At 45.0% G+C, this 25,768-nt stretch overlaps 1 protein-coding gene across 1 annotated transcript; it reads right to left on the bottom strand.

The window, feature by feature from the left end:
• Positions 1-4,310: 4,310 nt before the first annotated feature.
• On the bottom strand, positions 4,311-24,405 carry Nemp1 (nuclear envelope integral membrane protein 1). The gene is made up of 9 exons (XM_036169939.1): positions 24,273-24,405; positions 17,779-17,894; positions 16,699-16,918; positions 15,727-15,799; positions 8,759-8,852; positions 8,227-8,341; positions 7,044-7,269; positions 6,158-6,331; positions 4,311-5,451 (listed from the first exon to the last, which is right to left on the bottom strand). The coding sequence occupies exons 1-9, from the start codon at positions 24,397-24,399 to the stop codon at positions 5,286-5,288; spliced, it is 1,311 nt and encodes a 436-aa protein (XP_036025832.1). The 5' UTR covers positions 24,400-24,405; the 3' UTR covers positions 4,311-5,285.
• Between the last annotated feature and the right edge of the window lie 1,363 nt (positions 24,406-25,768).

Genomic DNA, 25,768 nt, shown 5'->3' with positions numbered 1-25,768 from the left:
ACCCCACCAAAAAACAAACAAACAAAAGAAAAAACAGGGAAGACCTGGGGGAAATGTGGAGTGGGGCACTCTCAAGTATACAACATCTCAAACACACATCCAGGTCAGCTGGGATTTCAACATTTGCCATGCTGAAGTGGGGTGGGCTGGTACAGCACTGTCATCTGCTTTCCAACTGACTTCTACTCATCACCCTTCCTTTGTCCCTAGCTACACCAGGGACAAGGCACGGCTCAGTGGGGACCTGTGGGACATGGAAATGGTTCATCTTTGACTGTAGTGATTGATTATACTCAGCCCAACTATACAGTAAACGTAGATCTTATTGTTTATGTAACTTCACTCCCAAGAAGCAGACAAAAAGACAATGAGGAATTCCAATCCTGATAGTTGACCACCATTTGGGCATACTGACTCACTCAACAAGCCTCCCAGCCATCACTTCTTAAAAGAGGCGAGATGTAGTGGCTCATGCCTTTGATCCCAGCACTCCAGAGGCTGAGACAGGAAAATAAAGAGTTCAAAGCCACCTGGGCCTCATGAGACACTAACTCAACACGCCCCCGACTCCCACCCCCAGGCTCCAAGACAGCAAACCAATACCCAGGACAGTGAGGTGTGGTTACGAAAAAGGGAAATACGTAATATCTGAAAGTATGAGATTCACACAGAAATGAATGTTCATTAACAGAGACTCCTTGGTAAGAGCACTTGCTGCCAAGCCTGATGACTTGAGTTTGACCCCTGGAACTCCCATGGTGAGAAGAGGCACTCACACAAGTTGTCTTCTGATGCTCCCGTGTCTAGCATGGGCACACTCACATACACGTTAATATACATACACAAGCCAAATATTGAGTATTTTAAAGACCACTATACAGCATATAAAACTTTATTAAAACTGGAATAATTTACAAGCCATATAATAATAATAAAATACACAGCATCACTTTTTCTTACAGAAAGGTAGGGGGAAGTAAGACCCACGGCAAACAGCCATCCCTGATAATTTTGTTCTTCCTGAACATTCTTTAACATTTACCAAGTATAAATGACAAATATTTTATCTAATAACACTAAGGCATTGCCCACAGGCTAAAACTTGCCTAGTAGTTTCTTGGCCTTGCTATTGGGTATGCAAACTGTGGCCACTGTGGGTTAACAGGCTGAGGTCCACATTGGGGACAACCCATCACACAGTGACGCTCATGCTGCCCAAAAGCCCCATGCCACCTGGTGTCACCATTTTCAAGTCATTGTCAAGAGTGTGAAAGAGGAAGCTGGACACGGTGGGGCTCGTGCCTCTAATCCCAGCAATCAAGACCAAGGCAGGGCTGCCGTGAGTTCAGGGCAAGCCTGGCAATATATTAGTGAGTTCCCGGGCTACAGAGTGGTACCCTGCCTAAATAACAATGTGTGTCAAAGGGAAGTGACACATGTGGGACATGTGTGGGTCCAAAGCCTCATGTGAGAGTCTATGTGACCACACCTGACCCTGCTGAGGCTACAAGGCTAACACTGGTGTTTGTATGCTTTGCTTATTCGCAGGGTTCTATGTCCTGTCATGTAACGCAGCAAACACTCTGAGATGGGGCTCTCCTTTGCTGCCTCTACCAATTTAAAATGTCCAGACTCAAGTGATCCTCTCACCTCAGCCTTCCAAGTTCAAGTATACACTCCCATGCCAGACTTCCAAACCACCTTTTCAAGGCAGTAACCATCCTGACTTGACAGCAACAGTATCCATAGTTAAGTCACTAAGATACCACTGGGTAACAACAATTGTTTAAGTCCCCTAAAGAAATCATCTCTGCTACATGGAAGGCTTAGGCAGAGTTGTTCACCTGCAACTGCTACTTTGTATACTCTTGCTGTCGGTGCCTGGCTCATGTGAGAGCTCAGTAAATCTGCCCACTGACCTTCCTGTGCTCAGATAAAATTCTCCACTCAAATGCAGACGGTTGCCTCATACACTAGCCGAGTCCAGAGGAAGACTAGAAGGGGTGTAATCTTCTGCCCTCCTACTCAGCTACGGACCATTTTAACACAGGCATCCATCTCAGCTCATCTTTTTTTCTGGAACAAAAGATTGAGGGCAATTACATAACTCATTCCCAAACCCTTCATGGGTGTCAAGGCCTGGGGGATTCTCTGGCCTATTTGGGTCCTTTCATTCATCAAGCCTCCATCACCTATGCCAAGTGGGGTCGGCTACAGGGAACACAATTGATTAACAGAGGGCTGTGCCCTAGGATAGGATGTGATATGGTAAAACAGAACACTGGGACTCTAAGAGCCATCACCAGCAAAATCACCACTGTTGATATGACAAGAATGTGCGTGGGAGAAACCAGCTCCTCCTATTTCAAGGCAACAAAGTCATCGAAGTTGCTACATCTTTTTCTTGCTTTGGTCATTATGTTCTAATGATGAAAGGGACAGTATCAATTCTCATGCCAACTGCCTCTTATGTTTTCATTAATGGCAGCCATGTTCTATAAACTCAGGTCAGACCCATTAGAAGCAATAGATTTCCAATGAAGACCCTGAGCCCTGGAGCCAATCTGTGGCTCGACAGCTGCTGAGCAAAGACGCTGACTTGGTGCAGCTGCGGCTCCAGTGCCCAGCTCGCCCGTCAGACAGACACGCAGGCAGGCAGGGCACACAGCACAGAAGCAGCTCTCACACCACCCAGTTCTCCAACTCCCAGACGCAGCAGGGTCACAAAGCGAGCTGGGTTTGCTCACCCCAAACTCAAATACAGTTCATCAGACAAACGACCTTGAAATGAAATCTGTACTTCACTGGGGTTCCCCCCCAGGAGAGCAAGTCATTCACAGTGACTTCTCATCCCTCCCCTTTGTCAAGCTGCCATCCTCAGGGAGTTAAGTGGGGAAAGGCACCAAGGGCTTCCAGAACCTAATGCCACTTGTACACTGAACTGGTTTTTACACTAAAATATACTGGGCAACAACTTCTATAAAAGAGGTTCCAAACAGTGTGTTTTAGAGGGCTTTTGTTGTTAGCGATGGGTCTTGTTTTTGTGAGGCCAGAACTGAACTCCAGCCTTGTGCCTGCTAGACAAGCATGTACCACCTCTGAGCTTCATCCCCACCTTTTCAGAAGCTGTGACGGTTCTTTGAAAAGGGTCAGGTTTCTACCATATTCCTAATTCACCAAGACATCTTGTACTCTGCAGCTGTAACCCACGGCACCTGCTCAGATACTGCTCCCTTCCCGTCTCTCCTGTTTCACGTTCCACCAGTTGAGGTAGTTGTCACTTTAGGACAATTTAAGGCTATGGGGAACAATGGTTTAAATAACCCACTGGCCTCCTGGAGATGCGACTCAGCCGGCATTTTGGATGCTAGCAGTAGAGCCCAGGGTCTTTCAAAATTAGCAGATCTGAAGAAACCCTAAGATATTCTTGAAAACACAATCTTCCTTCTCGGTGATCCTAAGACAACGAGTCTGATGCTGTATGCCTGAGTCAGCACCTACCTTCCCGGCTGAAGGAGTCACACAAGTAAGTCACACACTTCTTCCAATGTGATGGTGAAGATCACAATGAAAGAACCAAGCAAACGGCAGAAACTTGGGAGTCTGCTCCCTCATAAAGGACACCATTAGCTTTTAAGGGTATCTGCAATGGCAAGGGATTCTGAACTGTAAATAAGGACAGTCAATTCAGGGAAAATGTGTCTGATGCTGACAGCTGAATGAGCGTCAGAGGCAGGACGATCACCTTAAGGTCTATTATGTGCCAGGCAAAGTCTGTCCGGCAGCTACATAACCAACTGCATATAAAGAACTTAACAGGTGGTTTCAGGACTTACAAATTACCAGTCTGGGAACATGGAGGTGATGAGAAGGCTGAATGAACAGAATGGGTATGGAAGAGGAGACAGGGACAAGGAGGTAGGGTTGGTTTTGTTTTCTGGTGCTAAAGATCCAACCAGGGCCTTGCATCCTGAGCCAGTAAGCGCTCTACCACTGAGCTACATCCCCAGCCCTGGGATAGTTTCTTGATTGTGTAGTAAGACATCTGATGGAGAAGAAGAGGTAAACAAGACTTCTCTCCCTAGTTATAATGTAGGAACCAAGATAAAAGGGATATATATAAAAAATAAGGCAAGAAGCTTGGCATGCCAGGCATGGTGGCACACACTTTTGATCCCAGCACTTGGGAGGCAGAGGCAGGAGGATCTCTGTGAGTTCGAGACCAGCCTGGTCTACAGAGTGAGTTCCAGGACAGCCAGGGATACACAGAGAAACCCTGTCTCCAAAAAAAAAAAAAAAAAAAAGCAGCAGCTTGGCATGGCAGCACAGGCTTAAGATTCCAGCACTGACAGGCTTTGGTCAAAGGACAGCTTCAGACCAACCTGAGTTACAAGGTAAGACCCTGGCCCAGAGAGACTCTAAACTCAAAACAAAATGGTCGGAAGGAGAGGAACCTCCATGCTAGGGAGGAAGGGAGCAGAGAAGAGGGGAAAGGAGACAGACTCCAAACTGCATACATGGCACAGGTCGGAGCCAGGTCGGAGCCAGCTGTGGGGAGGAAATGCAGATGTTAAACAAAGCAGCACCACAGGAGGCTTTCTAATCTAAGTGAAACCCAGACTAGCAGATTCATGAGGATTCAAGGCTCAACACAACAGCTCAGGGATTTTCATGGAGATCTATACCAATAAATATCTGGGGGTCAATAGAGTTTGTCACTCTGGAGCACTTATGGGTTCTAAAATATGAATTTGCTGCATTAAAAAAATAATTTGTTTAAAAAACAAGATAGGCAACCATCTACTTTTCCTTAAATCAAAGATTAACCTAAAGATCCCCTGGAACAGAAGCAGACAAGTAAAAATGGCTCAAATCTGTAGATTTCTCTTCAGGAGATGCAGCCCATGATCTGAATGCATTACTGCACTTAATTTCTGAAGGCTTGTCACAGTCACAGAGTCACTATCATTCAGTGAACTTTCAAACAGGAGCCAGAATATCATGCTGGCTGTGGCCAACCAGTTCCTTCAGGAACAGCAAAGTGGACCAATAGCTCAACTGTCAGAATCCAGCGACCACAGCACTCGCTCCTTCCTCCATTCTGTCCTCAGGGTCCCTTGGAGACCATCAAAGCACTGCCAGGGTGACACACCCAGTCCTCTGATTGCAGTAGGGAACGTCTGCACCCTCTTCAGGCCTCTGTGCAAGCCTGGGAAATCGCACAGCACTTACACATGGACCGTCAAGGCACCATACCAGTCTACATGAAAATAACCGACTCCCAACTAAGTCAGGAAGCTGTTCTGGGTGACAGCAGGGTACTCTGAGCCTTCCTCCTCTGAGGACAGCTCCTCATCCTGGGCAATTATGCTCCCTAATCCATACTCCTGCTCGTGAACAGAAACTTCATTTGGCGTGAGGTGAAAAGAACCTTCCACAAAGTCAGCGAATCTGCAAAAGAGAGGGTTGCTCATTAAGAAGCTGCTTGTCCTTCCAGAATGGCTCTCAAAATAAGAACAGACTGAAAGGCTCAGCATGCTTGCAGTTCAAATGATACCGAATCTAACCGAAATTCCTGTTCTTGCTTTAGCAGACATAGAGACTGAAGGACTAGCAGGAAACAAGGCTGGGCTCATAAGCCAACATGCTGGCATTCTCCTGCTGCTGACAGTGGCTCCCTGTCCTTAGTTACGAAGTGCTAAGGTCCCCTTGGTCACCATATTCCTGATAAGAGATTGGGACACTACAGCTCTTTGCATTTATGGCCCCATAAACTTTATGCTACCATGATTCCAAATTAAAACTTCACATACAACCACTCCCAACCACAGGGGGCCAGGGGGCAACTCAGGACAGCTAGGGCTACATGGACCATCTCAAAAACCTGAAATATAAAAAATAAGTACAACATCTATGTCACACTTACAAGGGCCTCACTTAAATATAGTACTGAAGTCTTCACATGTTAATGCCTTGGGGAAACAGGAAATAGATTACTTCTAAAACATGATGACACAGATAACTTTCTCTTGACTACTCCTAGGTTAGCAATAATCAAAGGGCAAAATATAACACAGCTATCTAGAAATATGATCTCTGTTAGAACTCATGGTCATTAACTACCATAAATACCTGGCTTATCAGGCCAAGCATTTACCTTTTTGGAGACTGAATCCGAGATATAGTCTTCCAGGCAGAGCACTCTGGACTATTACAAAACTCTCGGAGCTCCTGTAAAGCTTTCTGGGTCTCCACCTCTCCTTGTATCCGATACTCTTCTTCTGTCAGGAGGCGAGGGGGGACAGGCTTTTCTGTTGCCTTACACATCTTTCTGTGCTCACCAAAATACATCACGAATCATTAATCAGTAATCCATATCCATCCTTACCTCCACAGTTTCAGAAGACCAAGCACACACCCAACAAGACTAAACATTGGGAGTCATCACCCCACCTCTCTTCTATACACATCCTTCATGCTAGCGCACTCCTGATATACCAAACTAAGGGAAAAACCAGAGTAGTCAAACTCACTTATTTTCCAATAAATGACAAGTATTTATTTTCCAATAAATGGAAAAACAACAACAAAATGATGTCATAATATGGTTTGCAAATTCAGTTTCTGAAACTAAAGGTTCCACTTTAATTATCCTGCAATGGAACAGCCACTGACAACCTTAGAATCAAGGACCATTCCATATTTACTTTTTTCAAGGATAACATGCTATGAATTACATCTTAAAATAAGATTAGGATTTTTGGAGCAATCTGGCAGTCAGTTTGAGATGATCTGAAACCTGAACCTGAGGCCTAGGCTTAAAAACAGAAACACCTATAATTTGCACCACCTAGTGGTAACAGGAACATGTGACACTTTACTGGATGCTTTTATTTTTATAAAAAAAAGAAAGAAAATAGACTCAACGGAGAAAGAACAAGAGTGGAAACTCACAAAGGCTCCCAAGAAAAGCTCTATGTCCTTGTGCTGCAAGTGTACCCACACCTCACAAGTCAACACAGAACGGCACTGCCTTTAGTCACCTGTAGGTGATGTACAGCCAGTGAATGGGGTACTCCAGGTTCTTGGTACACAGCGCAATGACAACAAGAGCAAAAGCAACATGTGGGACCTGGATGCTGGAGTACATGAAGCCCAGGCCCAGCAGCTGCAGTGTCCAGGTCAGCAGGTTGATGCTTCTTTCATTCTCCAGGGGCCCGTACTTGTAGCACACTGCAAAACTCATGAGTCCAACTGTTAGGACGTAGCCTATCAAAGGAGACAGCAGAAGACATTCTTTTTCAACTATTACACGGAAAGCAGTTCACTAGACCCAAACGGGTCAGATGAGACAAGATCTGTACTCTATTGTGTCCCTACTTCATGTGCATACATGTCTTATCCTTTGTGTAACAAATGTGGTTCCCATAACAAGGGTTGAAGAGAGGCGCAGGTCCAGAGTATCGGTACTCTTCCAGACGACCCGAGTGCAGTTCCCAGCACCACGCGGCTGCTCCAGAGGATCAGACTCCAGGCACCGGCACTCAACTGCACATACCCACACACATAACTAAAAACTCAATCTTTTAAAAAGCTACATGGTGAATATTTCTAAAATAGTCTATTTTAACTCTCCAAAATAAAAAAAAAAAAAAACCATAGTAATGTTCTCAAATAATAGATCGAGTTCCTATCAAGAAAAAGTTTCTATCCTCATGATCAAAGGACTCTTTTTTTTTTTTTTTTTTTTTTGGTTTTTCGAGACAGGATTTCTCTGTGTAGTTTTGGTGCCTGTCCTGGAACTTACGCTGTAGCCCAGGTTGGCCTCAAACTCACTGAGCTGCCTGGCTCTGCCTCCCGAGTGCTGGAATTAAATAAAGACATGTGCCACCACCACCTGGCGATCAAAGGATTCTTACTATTTACAAGATTCACAGTGGTCTTACTTCTCCAGGTCTCCAAGCATTATTTAAATTAACATTAAATAAAGACAATTTAAAGGTTTTTAATTTTGCTTAATGTAGAAATAAACATCAGCAAATTAAAGTTTTATTCTTATCAACAGCATCTAAATTTAAAAGATGTTAAGATGTAGTATTAGAAATAGTAGGAAATTATAATATTTACAAGTTAGCCCTCTTTATTGGCGGGCAATGTCTTCTCACAATCAAATTAACCAACAGCCTATCAACACGAACAAAGGAAAGCCAAGCCACCAATACTTACTTAAAAGATAATGCCAATAACATCTCCATATCTCCTGTAAATTCTTAAAAACTAGCTGAATGAGGTACAGAGAAAAGGACCAGCCTCCTACCAGGATGACGTAAATGGGACTTCTCTAGACAAAGTAAAATGAAAGCAAAAGTTACAAGACTTTTATAAAAGCAAATGGGTGATTTTTTTCTTAAAACTCCACCTACTCAAAATGCATAAAAACATTTCTCTTAAAAAGATATGCTTTATACTACCTAAAAGGAACAGTCTGCAAGGAACACCAGGAAGATGAGATGCTAATAACTGGAAGGCCTAAGTGTGCAATTAGAAAACAAAGTGGCTTCAGTTCCCACTGAGCACGATTTCAAATAGAGTCTGTAGGCTCGAGGTCTTCCCATGCAAGTGCTTTACAGAATCACAGAGGAGGGCAGACGCTGACTCATCGGCCATTAATGCAAACGGCTGTATTCTAAGATTACAAGACTATCCCTCCAGCTATCCAACATGTCCTAAAAGACTTAGAAGGAACTGGACCACTTACCTTGGGCATAAACTTGGAGAGCATAAAAATGACGATTAGCAGAGAGGCCACAATTCCCACACTCACTCCGGTGGAGTAGTAGAAAAGCTGACTCCTGCAGAGAAAGGTATTGTTCTTGACTGTGTGACACTGCAGGCCAAATGAGCACTGATGAAATCACAACAAGGTGACTGGTAAAGCTGCGGGACTCTAGGCTGATGCCGCTGCTGACAGACTATGAAGATCAGTATCAACAAGGTCCTCTCAGATCTCACTCCCATCTCCCATCTCTCTTCAAATCCACCACGTTATAGACATGGGGCACAGAAAAATCAAGCTGAGGGGGGTTGGAGGCTTCCTTCCTGCTGGGTAGCCTTCGCAGTGCCAGATTGGGCTGTGCAGAGGCTAGGGGAGAACACCCACCAACAGTCTCTCTCAGCTGTGGACCCTGTGTGCAGCACTCCTGACCTAGTCAGGATGAGCACACTGCAGCAGTGCATCAAAAATCTGCTGTAGGAGGAACCAGCACTTTAGGACTGGAGTTGATGCCCATTCCACAGAACACTGTATAAATAATAAATAAATAAAATCTCGCCAGACGGTGGTGGCGCATGCCTTTATTCCCAGCACTTGGGAGGCAGAGGCAGGCGGATCTTTGTGAGTTTGAGGCCAGCCTGGTCTACAGAGTGAGTTCCAGGAAAAGCGCAAAGCTACACAGAGAAACCCTGTCTCAAAAAACCAAAATCTTAAAATAGAAAAATCTCCCAACCAAAAGACCAGGGCCAGACAGTTTTAGCACAGAATTCTCCCAGACTTTCAAAGAGTTAATATCAATACTCCCCTCAAATTATTCCACAAAACAGAAACAAGAACACTGCCAAATTCATTTTATAAGGCTACCCAAACCACAGAAAGACTCAAGAAAGAGAATTACAGACCAATTTCCCTCATAAACATTAATGCAAAAATACTCAATAAAATACTTGCAAACCAAATCCAAGAACACATCAAAAAGATCATCTACCATGATCAAGTAGGTTTCATCCCAGAGATGCAGGGATGGTTCAACACAGGAAAATCTGTTAATGTAATCCACCATACAAACAAACTGAAAGAAAAATATCACATGATCATCTCATTAGATGCTGAAAAAGCCTTTGACAGGCTGGAGAGATGGCTCAGAGGTTAAGAGCACAGACTGCTCTTCCAGAGGCCCTGAGTTCAATTCCCAGCAACCACATGGTGGCTCACAATCATCTATAATGAGATTGGGCACCCTCTTCTGTACACATAATAAATAAATCTTAAAAAAAAAAAAAAAAAGCTGGGCGGTGATAGCACACGCCTGTAATCCCAACACTCGGGAGGCAGAAGCAGGTGGATGGATCTCTATGAGTTCGAGGCCAGCCTGGTCTACAGAGCTAGTCCAGGAGAGGCTCCAAAGCTACAGAGAGACCCTGTCTCAAAAACAAACAAACAAAACAAAAAGCCTTTGACAAAATCTAACACCCTTCATGATAAGTCTTAGAGAGATCAGGGATTCAAGGGACATACCTAGACATAATAATGACAATTTACAGCAAGCCTTTAGCTAACATCAAATTTAATAGAGAGAAACTCAAAGCAATTCTGCTAAAATCAGCAACAAGACAAGGCTGTCCATTCTCTCCCTATCTATTCAATATAGTACTCAAAGTTCTAGCTAGAGCAATAAGACAACAAAAGGAGATCAAGGGGATATAAACTGGAAAGTATCGCTATTTGTAAATGATATGACAGTATACTTAAGTGACTCCAAAAAGTCTATCTGGGAATTCTTACAGCTGATAAACACCTTCAGCAAAGTAGCTGGATAAAAGGTTAACTCAAAAATCAGTAGCCCTCCTATATACAAATGACAAATGGGCCAAGAAAGAAATCAGGGAAACAATACCCATGACAAAAGCCACAAATAGTATAAATTTTTTTTTTTTTTTTTTTTTTTTTTTTTTTTTTTTTTTTTTTTTTTTTTTGGAGACAGGGTTTTTCTGTGTAGCTTTGCGCCTTTCCTGGAACTCACTTTGGAGACCAGGCTGGCCTCGAACTCATGGAGATCCACCTGCCTCTGCCTCCCGAGTGCTGGGATTAAAGGTGTGTGCCACCACTGCCTGGCAGTATAAAATAGCTTGGGGAAATTCTAACCAAGCAAGTGAAAGACCTGTGTGAAAAAACTTCAAGTCTTTGAAGAAGATATCAGAAGATATATCTCCCACGTCCATGGGTCTGTAGGATTAACACAGTAAAAATGGCCATTTTACCAAAAGCAATCTACAGATTTGAAACAATCCCCACCAAAATCCCAACAAAACTCTCCACAGACCTTGAAAGAACAATACTCAATTTCATATGGAACAACAAAAAGCCCAGAATAGCTAAATCAATCCTGTACAATAAAAAAACATCTGGAGGTATTACCATCCCAGATTTCAAGCTGTACTACAGAGCAATAGTTGTAAAAACAGCATGGTATTGGTATAGAAACAGACAGGTCAATCAATGGAATCAAATCGAAGACCCAGACATAAACCCACACTCCTATGGACATCTGACTTTTGATGAAGTGAGATATAAAATGGAAAAAAAGTAAGTTATCTTCAGCATATGTTGTTAGTTTAGTTGGATGTCAACATGTAGAAGAATCTAAATAGATCCTATCTATTACCCTGCACAAAACTCCATCAAATACCTCAACATAAAACCAGGCACACTGAACTTGATAGAAGAGCAAGTAGGGAATAGCCTTGAACACACTGGCACAGGATGTGTTCTGTACACATCACCAACAGTGCAGGCACTAAGATCAACAATTAATACATGGAACCACGCTGGGCAGTGGTGGTGCACGTCTTTAATCCTAGCACTTGAGAGGCAAAGGTAGGTGGAACAGCCAGAGCTACACAGAGAAACTGTCTTGAAACACCAAAAAAAAAAATAAATAAATAGATGGAATCTCATGAAACCGAAAAGCTTCTATAAGGCAAAGGACACCATCAAAAGGACAAAAAGGCAGCCTATAGAATGGGAAAAGATTTTCACCAACCCTATATCTGACAAAGGGCTAATATCCAAAATATATAAAGAACTCAAGAAACTAGATCTCAATAAACCAAATTAATCAAATCAAAAAATGGGGTAGGGTCTAAACAGAGAATTCTCAACAGAAGAATCTCAAATGACCAAGAAGCACCTAAAGAATGCTCAACACAGGTGGTTGGTGGTGCACACCAGCACTTCGGGAGACAGAGGAGGCAGATCTCTGAGTTCTCTGAGTTCAAGGCCAACATGGCCTACACAGTGAGTTTCAGGACAGCCAGAGCTGTTACACAGTGAAACTCTGTCTCAAAAAAGCCAAAGAAAGAAAGAAATATTCAACATACTTAAGCCATCAGGGAAATGCAAATCAAAACAACTCTGAGATTCCATCTTACACCTGTCAAAATGGCTAAGATCAAAAACACAGGGGTTGGGGATTTAGTACAGTGGTAGAGTGCTTGCCTAGCAAGCACAAGGCCCTGGGTTCGGTCCTCAGCTGGGGGGGGGGGGTCCCGCACCGGACACAGATGACAGCTTATGTTGCAAAGGATGTGAGCAAGGGGAACACTTCTCCACTGCTAGCGGGAATGCAAACTTGAACAGCCACTGTGGAAGTCAATGCAGTGGTTCACCAGAAAACTGGGAATCTACCTCAAGGCCCAGTTATACCATTCTTGGGCACATACCAAATGACCTCCACAAGGACACCTGCTCCACCATGTTCACTGTGGTATTATTCATAGCAGCCAGAAACTAGAAACATCCTTGGTGTCCTTCAAGCAAAGAATGGATAAAGAAAATGTGGTACATATACACAATGGAATATTACTTAGCTGTTAAAAAAATATAACATCACAAAATTTGCAAGCAAATGGATGAAACTAGACAAAAATCATCCTGAGTGAGGTAACCCAGACCCAAAAAGACAAACAAGGTATGTGCTCACTTATAAGTGGCTATCAGCTATAAAGTTAAAGGATAATCATGCTACAGTCCACAGACCCAGAGAGGCTGAGTAACAAGGAGGGCCCAGGGGATGCATGGACCTCCCTGGGAAGGGGAAACAGATTCCATGGGTAAACTGGAGGCAGGTGGGGATAGGACAGGATGGTTTGGGGGAAGAGTACTGGGAAAGACGACTGGAATTGAGGAGCATTTTGGAGGTGAGGCAGAATCCTAGTGCAATGGGAACTCCTAGAAACCCACAGGGTGGCACCAGTGAAGACTCCAGGCAATGAGGGATGCGGAACCGGCCATCCTCTGTGACCAGGCAAGGCTTCCAGGGGAGGGACTGACTGCAACACCAACCCCACCACAAAACCTTCCACCACAGAACTCATGGAAGTGCCCAACCAATGACTGGTCCAAACTGAAACCTACATTACGAGAGGGAGCCCACACCAGACACTGCCTGGAGGGTCAGGAACTGGAGGAGCCTGGACAACCCAGAGACCAAGGATGGAACCAAACATGATAGGCACAAAAAAAAAAAAAAAAGGAGAGATGGCTCAGTGGTTAAGCCACTGCTCTCCCTGAGGACCTAGGTTCAATTCCCAGCACCCACATGTCAGCTCACAACTGTCTGTAACTCCAGTTCCAGGGGACTGGACACCCATGGCAAAACACCAATGCACATAAAATAAAAATAAGAAAGGATTCCTAATGACACTCTGCTGTTCTGCTGTACTTGTAGTCCTGAAACCAGCATAATCACCATCAGAGAGGCTTCATCCAGCAACTAATCGGAACAGATGCAGAGACCCACAGCCAAACATTAGGCAGAGCTTGGGGAATCCTGTAAGAAGGCAAGGATCGTAGGATCCAGAGGGGTCAAGGACACAAGAAATAAGCCAACAGAACCAATTAACAAGGGCTCACAGAGACTGAACCGACAATCAGGGGCCTGACGGGTCTGACTTAGGTCCTCTGCATGTGTGTTATGGTTGTGTACCGTGGTCCTCTTGTGGGACTCCTCCCAGTGGGAGTGGGGGCCGTCTCTGACCCTTCTGCCTGCTTTTGGGACCCTTTTCTTCCTACTAGGTTGCAGCATCCAGCCTTCATGAGGGCACGCCATCTTTGGTTGATATCCCTGGAAGGCCTGCCCTTTTCTGAAGGGAAAGGAGGAGGAGGAGTTGATGTGGGGGGAGGGGATGTGGAAGGAAGGGAATGGGAGGAATGGGAGGGAGGGGAAAACCACAGTGGGGATGCAATATAGGAGAGAATAAAAAAAAAAAAAAGTATGGCTAGTTGGGTCCTGGGATAAACATGATCAAAATTAATTATGTACATGTACAGGCATGTCAACAATGCAACCCATCCTCATATACAATCACTACATGCTAATAAAAACATTTTTAAAAGAAACAAAATAACTCTTCTGAGGAACTGGACAGCTTGTCTAGGAAGAGAGAAGCAACAAGAGCAAACCCAAGCAGAAACTGAAGAGTGAATGGAGCCGATTACCCAGGACAGACAGATACTACTGCCATTCCAAGGTTACTTTTCCCTGAATGTGAGTCCCAAACTAAAGAACAACTTCTCTCAAGGCCAACATAACTCAACTTCAAATTTCAACTGTTTACCTTTCACTCATGAACTTAATGTTGATTCAACCTTCACTCAGTATTTACTTATCTGTATATTTCTTATTTAAATCTTTTTCATACAAAAATACGAGGAAAAAAAAAAAAACAAGGGGCTAGAGAGAATGCTCAGCGGTTAAGAGCATTGGCTGTTCTTCCAGAGGTCCTGAGTTCAATTCCCAGCACCCACATGGTGGCTCACAACCATCTGTAATGAGATCTGGTGCCCTCTTCTGGCCTGCAGGGATACATGCAGGCAGAGCACTGTATGCATAATAAATAAATCTAAAAAACAAAAAACAAAAAGACCCCAAAGAGTCCTTTTTGTGTTGGTCAACTACTCCTGGGCGTGTGTGGCTGTTGCACCAGTGACACTGTTAGAGAAAACGCATGTTCCCTTTCCCAGCAGCTATCAGTTGCAAACAGTTTCTTGGTTATGGTGGGACTCTGTAACCATTTCCCCTTCTCAGTGCCAGGGTTTTGAGTGGTTGGAATCTGTGTAGGACCTGTTAATACTGCCATCACCCTTGCTGTGTCTTGGGATCATCCACCTGTCTCTTACAAACTCACCTCCTCTTCCTCAGGATCCTTGAGCCTTGAGGGAGGAGTTGATGAAGACACCCCATTTAAGGATGAGTGCTCCAGAGTCCCCTCCCCTCTGTGGATCTGTGTGTCAATCACAGGCTGAGTGAAGCCCCTGTCACCACGAGTCCTCTTTCAGCAGGACAGCACGACTGGCTCCCTCTAGGGCTTACGGCTCTCCTAGTTTCAGGCTCTCACTGCTTTGGCAGTGTTCAGTACGAGTTTTATCTCAGAGAGTGGGCCTTGATATTAGAGCATGTCAATTTACCTAGCATAGCTGGTAGGTTTCTAAAAAAAGAAAGTGGACAAGTAATTGATGTTTGTCTCCTTACATCTGAACAGTATGAAACCCATCAATGTATAATTTGGCAGCAATTTCATTATAGGCACAACGCCTATAATTCCAGGTCCAGGGGATCCAATGCCCTCTCACCACATACCACACATGGACAGGGGCACACAGATACACGTTTAAAGAAAAAAGCTGGGCATGGTGGCACACACCTTTAATCCCATCACGTGGGAGGCAGAGACAGCTGAAGTTTGTGGCCAGTCTGGCCTACATACTGGGTTCTAGGCCAGCCAGCACTGAATAGTGAAACCTTATCTCAAACAAACAAAATAAATAAGTCTAAAAAATATCTAAGCAGGCAACATCTAAGCCACATAGCTCCTGGAAAAGGGAATGGCAGTACTTATAATTCTTATGATAAAAGTCAAACAATGTCAGTGTCTTACCAAGTCCACACCTACCTGCTCAACAAGTCTCCACAAAAAAATAGCATAAGTCCAAGGAGGAAAATAAGGAAGAGTTTAGGGTCAAATCCTGAAACAAATGAAATTTTTGCTTAATAGAAGAGCCAGTTAAAGGTATTATAAAAGGTGACATTAGTATTACTGGTCAACTACAGTAAAGCAAATAGCCCAATTAAATGGCAGTAGAGATATCACACAAGTCCTGGGCATTCTCCCAAAGAGAAAACATTGCTAGGTTTCTGTCTATCCTGCATCTTCCTGAATATCTTATTTTGATTTTGGCTTCCTCTATTAAGGATTTAAAAAAAGAAAAAAGGAAACACTGGACTGAGCTAACATGATGCCATCATCACCTCATACAGTCACACAATGTTTACCAGGCTTTTTCTTTCTGGCTGTTCAGCTCTTTATTAGACCAATCACGTGCCTTAGGCAGGCAAGGTAAAACAGATACAGCACATCTTTACATAATTAATTAATTTTTAAAAAATTAAAATAAAAAAAAGTTCCAGCTACTGAAACCCACGCCTCCTGAAGGCACAGACACAAACATCTGACAGGCCCCAGTAGTGCTGACCAGACCAACTGAGGACCTGCCGGCTAGTGAGCGAGACTCTGGTTCTAGGCCTAGAGTCTTTTTTTTTTGAGACAGGGTTTCTCTGTGTAGCTTTGCGCCTTTCCTGGAACTCACTCTGTAGCCCAGGCTGGCCTCAAACTCACAGAGATCCGCCTGGCTCTGCCTCTCCAGTGCTGGGATTAAAGGCGTGCACCACTACCACCGCCCTGCGCAGGCCTAGAGACTTATGTGTGGTGGAGTCTCCATAGCTGGCTAGAGCCACGGTACAGCCAAGTTGGTAATCAAAAACAAAATGGAGTTGTCTTAGACTGACTTTTCTGCCTAATTTATACCCTCCAAGCTCTGTCCCAGCTCATTATAGACTCCGTCAGAAAAACCAAGGCGAGACTTACTCCGAGTCACAATGACACTGTATTTGGTGTCCTTCTCTATAATCTCAACTTTGAGGCAGGTTTTTGTGCTGTACAGACCCACGTTAATATAGGTGTCATTCAACTTCTCTTTTAAAAAGGAAGAAAACAAGTTCCAGATACTAAACTGCTCTAACTCCTTCAGCTTCTCCTCATTGTCCACCTGGGTGACTCGGACCAATTTGGAACTATTTACCCGGACCTGTAACACAGACAAAATTAGGATGAAAAATAAGAAATTTTCATAAACATAATTTTAAGAACCCTTACTGGAAATATACAGATGCAGCAAAAACATGATTTAGAAAATGACGCTGCTCTAATAGAGGCAGGCGGCTGCCACAATTTCTTGTTAACATGGTCTGAATCACTATTAGGCCAGAAAGGGGGGTGGGGGTGAGGAGGAGATCCCAAGCAGAAAGAGTATCAACACAGCTATTTATGCACGAGATCATACAAAGCAAGGATCTGGAATATTAAGAAAATTGCCAGTCATAAAGAGCCCCAGAAAACTGGAAATGTTTCCATAATGGCAGGCTGAGAAGTTCAACACATTGACACAGATCACTGATTATGGATAAATGCTGGTTATAATGTGCCCCAGATACAGTACGAAGTTTGTATCAGAAAATCAAAAAGAAAAAGTTAAAAAGCCTGCAAGCCCAGCTCTCACGTGTTGATGTGAACAGCAAACGCCCTCATCAGTGTTCCTCACATTTTCTGCACATTTACTGCAGTGCCTCCAAAAGGCTGATTTTGTTCAATCACTACTACAGCCAAAACTCTTGCCTGACAGCGCTATGAAATAAGAGTCCAGAGTCATTCTAACCAGGGGAAACTTCTCTCACAGAATCAAAACCAATGAGAACCACAAGACAAGAGTTTACATTCAAACAGGCACAGCAGATTCCAGCCCAAAGAAGGCACAAGACATTTCAAAAGAGGCCTGAGTGTGCACACTGCAGAGGGAGGAGCAGAGAGGACAAACGTTTTCCTCAGGATCACACTACTCTCAGCTGGTAAAGGGAGCTCAGATACCCCAGGGAAGGGGCTGCCATTTACCTGTATCCGTGTCCATATATCATACCACTTTGGGATAAGCACATTTTTATAACAGAACTGTTGATTGGAATTCATATCAACTTGGGACTCCTGAAGCATGACCACATCAATTCCAGCTTTATGCAAAAAAAAAAAAAAAAAAAAAAAGAAACAAGAATTAAGTAGAACATAACAGAGCAAGCTCATAACCATAACTCATATTAGAAAAAGAGTTAAACTAACCACTTTACTAAGTTTGGGCTTAAACATGAACCAGACCAAAAAAGAAAACCTGAGATGAAAGAAATAAATAAAACACTTTGATCTCTGTCCAATTTGTGTGTGCACACACTCACTCACATGTATGCTTGCTTATGACTGACTAGAGGATATCAAATACACTAAACATATGCTGTCACTGACTTACACTCAACCTTTAATTATCTATCACAGATAGTTAATATTAACTCAGAAAAATAATAAAAGCTACTTTTAATTTTTTATTTTATGTGTATCTATGTTTTACCTGTGTGTCTGCTCACCATGTGAGCACAGTGCCCAGAGGGGACGTCAGATCCCCTAGAACTGGAGTCACATGTGGTTCTGGGCCCTGGGAACCAAACCCGGGTCATCTGCAAGAGCAGCCAGTGCTCTTAACTGCTGAGCCATCTCTCCAGCCCCCTAAAAACTACTTCTAAGTGTTTCTTTACACAGAGAATGCTGTCTGCTTCACTTAACCCTCCCAACAATGCTATGTGGTAGGCATTTTCATAATCTCTATTTTACCGACAAGGAAACCGATGTCTAAGGAAAATTAATTCCCAAGTCACACAGCTAGAACAGTCTGTGAGCCCCACACCTAAACCAATTCCACCTTAACCATCAATACTCTACCTCCCTTACAACGGGACAAGGTGACCTACAATGACCTATCTGAAGGTTTCCTCCATCCCTTTGCTGAGCAGAATGGACAGAACTGGCAGAGGCTTGGTTGGGTTTTCAAGAGCCCACTAACAGGCACTAAACAAAGGACTACAGGGCAGCTGGTCTGCTCCAGCCAGTGATTATCCATCACCCTTTGGATTCAAACCACAAGACTCTGCCTCAGTTTATAGTTGTTCTCACAAGATTTGAGAGAAACCACTCTCCCCCAACTTCCTGCCCAACCTATCTTCTTTGACACAAACATTTAAATAACTTTTTCCTTTGTGGTACTAGAGATTAAACCCAGAACCTCTATTCTAACTATTTCTTTGGTGAATTTCTATATAATGAAGAACTTAAAAAAATATTTGTTTTTGCCAGGCAGTGGTAGTGCATGCCTTTAAACCCACCAATTGGGAGGTAGAGGCCAGGATATCTCTGTGAGAGTGAGGCCCAAATAGTCTACAGAGCGAGTTCCAGGACAGCTAAGGCTACAAAAAACAAAAACAAAAACTATGAATGCCCACCAAGCTAAAACGGGTTTTTAAAAACAATTTCCTTATTATGTTTTATTTATTTCCTCTGGTGGGGTATTTATTTACTCTGCCATGGTGTAGAGACCAGAAGACAACCTCTAGGAGTCAGTTCTCTTCATCCATGGCTCTCAGGGGCTGAATTCAGATCGTTACACTTGACGGGCAAGCACCTTTACCCATTGGGCCATCTTTTGCTAGCCAAAATGGTTTTAAGTAAAACTAAGACGAATTTTTCTTTTCATTGCTGAGAATCCGCAGGGCTTTCTTTGTACATGCTAAGCAATGTACATTGCTACAAAACTGCTGGGCAACTCGACCACTGAGAGACAACCTCAACTCCAAACTAAGACTAACTTTGAAGTGGGTAAAGCATTGGCCACTCATGAGGACCTGAGTTCAAATCTCCCGACCCTAGATAATGTCAGGCACAGTAGTACACATCTGTAATCCCAGTGCTCCTGCAGCAAGGTGGAGTTGGAGATGGAACCCCTAGAGGTCCATGACTGCTGTAAGCAAAAGCAAATGAGATCTTGTTTCAAACAAGATGGAAGATGAAGGACCAGCACCCAAGACTGTCCTCTGACTTCCACAGACATCATGACATACACATACCCAAACACCCATGCACATGTGCGCACACCACATACACACAGCCAGCACACACACACACACACACACACACACACACACACACACACACACACAGAGCCAGGTATGACAACATGCATCTGTAACCCCAGCACTGGGGGCCAGCAACAGACACTCTCTGGTCAGCTCACTGGTCTAGCTGAACTAGTGAGCTCCATTTTCAGTTGAAGACCCTGTCTCAAAAGATGGAACCAGGAATGGGAACATAACTTTAATCCCAGCACTCGGGAGGCAGAGGCAGGTGCATCTCTGAGTTTGAGACCAGCCTGGTCTACAGAGTGAGTTCCAGGACAGGCAGGACTACATAACATGTAACAGACACCCCCGTCTCAAAAAAAAAAAAAAAAAAAAAAAAAGATGGAGAATAACTGAGAAAGATCCGTGATGTTAGCCTTTGGCCTCCCATGAACATGTACGTGTACGTACACACACACACGCGCGCGCACACACACACACATGTACACACACACACACACGTCAAACAAGAACCCATCACTTCTTTAAAACAAAGTGCAGTCTACTTACAAACTCCAAGTAAAACCATCCATTGCCAAACCAATATACACTGACTGGTAACCATCCTCTCACCTGTGAAAGTCCATTCATGTCATCAAGTGGGTAGTGAGACACAGAATGTGTCGGTAATACCAGCCACTTGAAAATCTAATGCCAGGAAAAGTTACTCTAACTTTAAAATTCTACAATGGGGTAGTGCACTGTGTGGCACTCCTTTAATCCCAGCACTTAGGAGGCAGAGACTGGTGGATCTCTTGTGGATTTGAAGCTAGCCTAGTCTACACAGCAAGCGCCAGGCCAGCCAAGGCTACATAGTGAGACTCTGCCTCAAAATAAATAAAGGAAGGAAGGAAGGAAGTTAGTTGTGCAGTGAGGGTTGGAGAAATGGCCCAGCTGTTAAGAGCACTAGCTGCTCTTCCAGAGAACAAACAAACAATTCCCAGCACCCATATGGTGCTTATAACCATCTGTAACTTCAGTTCTAGGGAATCTGATGCCCTCCTCTGGCCTCAATGGTACCAGGCATGCACATGGTGCAGACACACATGCAAACACTCACACACAGAAAATAATTAATTAATTTCTCCAATATTATATCTTTTTTTCAAGCTGAGGATCGAACCCAGGGCCTTACACTTGCCCAACATTATATCTTAAACACATATCCAATAAGACAGTTCTGCAAGTAATGGCACTTGCCACCAAGCCTGAAGCTTTGTCCCCAGGACTCACATGGTGAAAGATATCCGACTCCCCCAAGTTGTCCTCTGACCTCCACATGAAAGCTGTATGGCACACATGCTCACACCCACACTCATAAATAAATAATAAATTGCAATAAAAAGGTTAACTGCTGTGCTGGACAGTTTTATGGCAACTTGACACAAGCTAGAGTCATCAGAAAGGACGGAGCCTCAGCTGAGAAAATGCCTCCACACGACCAGGCTGTAGACGAGAATATAGAGTATTTTCTTAATTAGTGATTTAACAGGGAAGGGCCCAGCTTATGGTGGGTGGTGCCATTCCTGACCTGGTGGTCCTGGGTTCTATAAGAAAGCAGGCTGAGCAAGCCAGTCAGCAGCTCCCCTCCATGGCCTCTGCATCAGCTCCTGCCTCCAGGTTCCTGCCCGGTTGAAGGCCCTGCCCTGACTTCCTTCCATAACAGACAGTGATGTCAAGTGCAGGTTGTGTCTCATCACTTCAAGGACAACCCTAACCAGGACAACTGCACTCCTCCTCCAAAGAAAATCAAAGTTCCACCTTAACCCAGTCATTCAGCTAGCCCCAAAGCTGCCATCTTCCTAGGCTCCACTAGGTAATTCCAAATCCATGACGGTAGCGATGGCCCCAGCTAACGTCGGGGGCAAAGCAAACAGAAATGTATGGATGAGGAAGGGACTTGGTGGGGGGGAGCACGGGCTGAGTGGGGTGAGAGCGTGTGGGGGGAAGGGAATCAGACAGACACACAGCACACGTATGAAGTTGTCAAAGAACAAATGTAATAAAGCTGTTTGTAAAACCGATCATCTTCAATAAGTGGGTTTAGTAAAGTATCATTAAATGACATGCTGGAACAAATGATTATTTGAAAAATAAACCAGATCCTCACCTCACACCAATACAAATTATAAATTAAAAATAAAAAGGCAGGGGTACCTTAGTGAGACCCTGTTCCAAACCTAAACTACAAGAGCTAGAACTGAAGTCCAGTGGTAGAGACTAACATTGACTGCCTGAGGCCCGAGGTTCAATCCTCAGCTTTGCTACCAACATTAGTAAAATAAAAACGTATTTAAAATGTATCCTCCAAAATCCAAATATAAAATATGACTTTAACCCCAGAGATCTCTTTTTAATTTCATCATCACCATTATTGTGTATACATCCTAGCACACGGTGGAGAACACACTCTGACACAATGGAGTCAGTTGCTGCCGTCCACTGTTAGTTTCACAGACCCAACTCTAACCAAATCTCTTAAGATCCAGGCCCAGTGAGGGAGCCTGTCCCAAAAATACTGTAGACAGGGATTTAAATAGACAACAGGTACCAACCTCTGGCCTACACATGCTCAAGACAGGGTTTCTCTGTGTAACAAGGTTGTCCTGGAACTCACTCTGTAGACCAGGCTGGCCTCGAACTCACAGAGATCCACCTGCCTCTGCCTCCCGAGTGCTGGGATTAAAGGCGTGCACCACAGCGACTCTCTCTATGGCTGATACACACAATCGGGTCATCATTCCCTGAGCTGTCCCTGGAGATTCCTTGTCTGCAAAGGCCCTGAGCCTACCCTCCCAGAAGGAACTTTGGAGCCTGGTTGTGATGATGCTTGTGACCCCAGAATTCTGGAGGATGAGGCAGCAAGATCTTGAGTTGCAAGCTAGCTAGAACTACACAGTGAGTTCCCGAAGCGGCCTGAACAACACGATAAGACCCTGCCTTAATAAAATGAAGGGCAGGGAATCAAGCAGGCAGAAAAGTTGCTTTAGGGTTCTTTTTTATTGTTTATTTGTTTCGAGGCAGCTGTCCTGGAACTCACTCTGTAGCTCAGGCTGACCTCAAACTCAAGCGATCCACCTACCTCGGCCTCCAGAGTGCTGGGACTAAACCCGTGCGCCACTTAAGCCTGGCTTTTTGCTTTAGGTTTCAATCCCCAGTACCCTGTGAAAGAAACTTCAAAGATGGGAACTGCTTATGGCTCTTGGTTTGTTTTGTTTGGGTTTGGTTTTTTTGAGACAGGGTTTCTCTGTGTAACAGCTCTGGCTGTCCTGGATCTCCCGCTGTAGACCAGGCTGGCCTTGAACTCACAGAGATCCGCCTGGCTCTGCCTCCCGAGTGCTGGGACAGGGCGTGCGCCACCACTGCCCTCCACAACCCATGGCCCCATTTCAAAAGTTCATTCAGATATTAATTCTTCCAAATGCTATATTCTAGGCCTTTAGGCCCTGCATCTGTCAAAGTGCCCTTCCTGGACACCTACTCCCTTCGCAAAAAGAAGTTTTCAGTCCCTTTTGAACAAACATACTATGGGGTGTGTTAAACTAAGGCACAAACGAGAGCGAGTGATAGGCAGGAACAGAAGGGGGCGCTATGAGCACATAACGTGTGCTCATAAGCGCTGATTATTTTCTGGAGTTGCTACTCCCTCCAGTGGAAGTCTGCAAACATCGCTTATTTTCCCGTCCCCTAATTTTAACACGGGAGTAAAAAGTAATAACAGTAATAACCTATTTCTTACAAACTTTTTAACATTAAGTTTCCTACCCAGTCCCAGCAGCAGGTACGAAATGAACGTGCTTGAAAAGGAGGAATAAACTCAGGAAAAAGGATGCCCTACTCAAAGCCGGCGGCCCGGCTGTCTTTTCTGAGCAACTGGACGATAACCATCCCAGGGCTGTTCTGGAGGAGGGTCTTCACAAGAGCAGAGTCACCGTGCGGCTGGTGGCTTTCATCCCAGCACTGGGAGGCGGGAGTTCGAGGCCAGCCTGGGCTACAGCGCGAGATCCAGGACAGCCAGGACAGCACAGAGGAACCCTGTCTGGAGGAAACCGTTTAGGAGAAGCCTAACCTAGCCCGCCGTGTCGGGGTGTTCTGAGCACGCTGCGTGCGCGCGCGGGGCGTTTGCGTCCTCACGACACATTGCACGGTCCGTTTAAACCAGCGACCCCGGGGACCCAGCAGCACCCCGCAGTCAGCCCCTAAAAGCGTCTGCCACCAGGCCAGGCCTCCTCCCTCCCTCCCTCCCTCCCTTCCCCGGGCTCCCCCGAAGCGTGCCCCTCGGCATCCCGCGCCGCGCCGCCGAGTAACGGGCCGCGCCCCGGAGAGAAACCCACTTTTCCAAAACGGACGCCCTCGCACCCGCCCTCCCCGCAGCGGCCGCCCGAGTGGTACCTGAGCCGCAGACCACGCCGCCGAAGAGGACTAAGAGCAGCCAGGCGACCCCACCGCCCCCGGCCCCCCAGCACCGGGGCCCGGGACCAACGGCCGAGCGGACCGCCACTTTGATTCCTCCCGCCATGGGTGCCGCACGCCGCCGCCGCCGCCGCCGCCGCCTCCTCACGTGCCCCTCCTCGGCAACTGCCCCCCCACCCCGATAAGCGGCGCCAGCAGCCAATCAGCCGCGAGACCCGCCCCTCAAAGCCACGCCTCTTGACAACCCCCACCCCTAGCAATGGCGACAGGAAGAACCCACCCTTTACCCAACCGGCTTCCGTCCCCGGTTTATTTACAAGTGAGATGGATGGAGAGCTTGCCCAATAGGAAACCAGCATGGGCGAGGCCCTCCTGGACTGCGTCTTCCCATCGAAACTGTGTTCCCTCTGGTTTTTCTTTCCTTTCTACGTCGGTTTTGTTGTTGTTGTTGTTATTACGGGCAAGCCAATGGTAACTCTTTCTTTACGAATAAGATTCTGACGTGACAATTTTTTAAGGTAAAAATGATTGACAGTCAGTCCCCAAAGTTCTAAAAAGATTTCAAATTGTGCGCTGTCAAGCTTTTGTAGGCACGAACAACGTTTTAAAATGTAGTCGTAGGAAAAACAAAACAAAACGTAGTGGTGGAGCTGAGAATGTACCTCAATGGTAGAGCGCGTTAAGCGTGTGCAAGACCCTGACTTCGAACCCCAACACTAGAAAACAAGACAACAAAAACTATTTTAGTTCCCTTTTTTGACTGGGGACATAGCTGGACCATGCTAAGGCCCTGCTTTCAAGCACCAGCGCCACAGAAGTAAGCATCAGTCACGGGGTGGGGGGTGTTTGGATCCCAAAACAGGTGAGACTGAGGACGGGGTTTATCATCTCCATTTAAAAGGAAGCCAAAGACAAAAGTAGTTCATCTGAAACAAGGGAAGACTTAAACTATCCCACCTAAGGGAGAGTAAGTAGACTACATGCAATATCATATTATAGATCTTGGAACCTGGGGGCGGGGGGGCACAAGCCGGAAGAAACAAAACAGGGATTCCAAGCATGAGTCCCCTCTTCCCTGCCCACCTTCAGAGCCTCATGTTTTTTTATGTACACGTACTCTGCCTGGCCTACAAAAGTTAAGCCGTGTAGTGGGAAGGAGCCTAATGCACCAAAAAAACTGAGATTCGAGCTCAGTAACTATGGACAAAACTGTGACTCGGGGCTGCAGATCTGGCCCCACAGTTAAAAGAGTATGTACAGCTCTTGCAGCACCCCCACTTTGGGTGGTTCTGACGCCCTCTTCTGGCCTCCAGGGGCACTGCATTCGTGTGTGCACATATCAAGACATAACCGATAACTTTTAAAAAGTAAAATCTTAAGCTTATCACTATTAATAACGGGGCAATTCCACATAGTTTATCTGGTAATCAAGAGGGGTTTATTTCTGGGGTAACTTACAGCCAATAAGGGGTCAT

Source organism: Onychomys torridus, chromosome 20, assembly GCF_903995425.1.
Source record: "Onychomys torridus chromosome 20, mOncTor1.1, whole genome shotgun sequence".
Lineage (NCBI taxonomy): Eukaryota > Metazoa > Chordata > Mammalia > Rodentia > Cricetidae > Onychomys > Onychomys torridus.
This window is presented reverse-complemented; position numbering and strand designations above follow the sequence as displayed.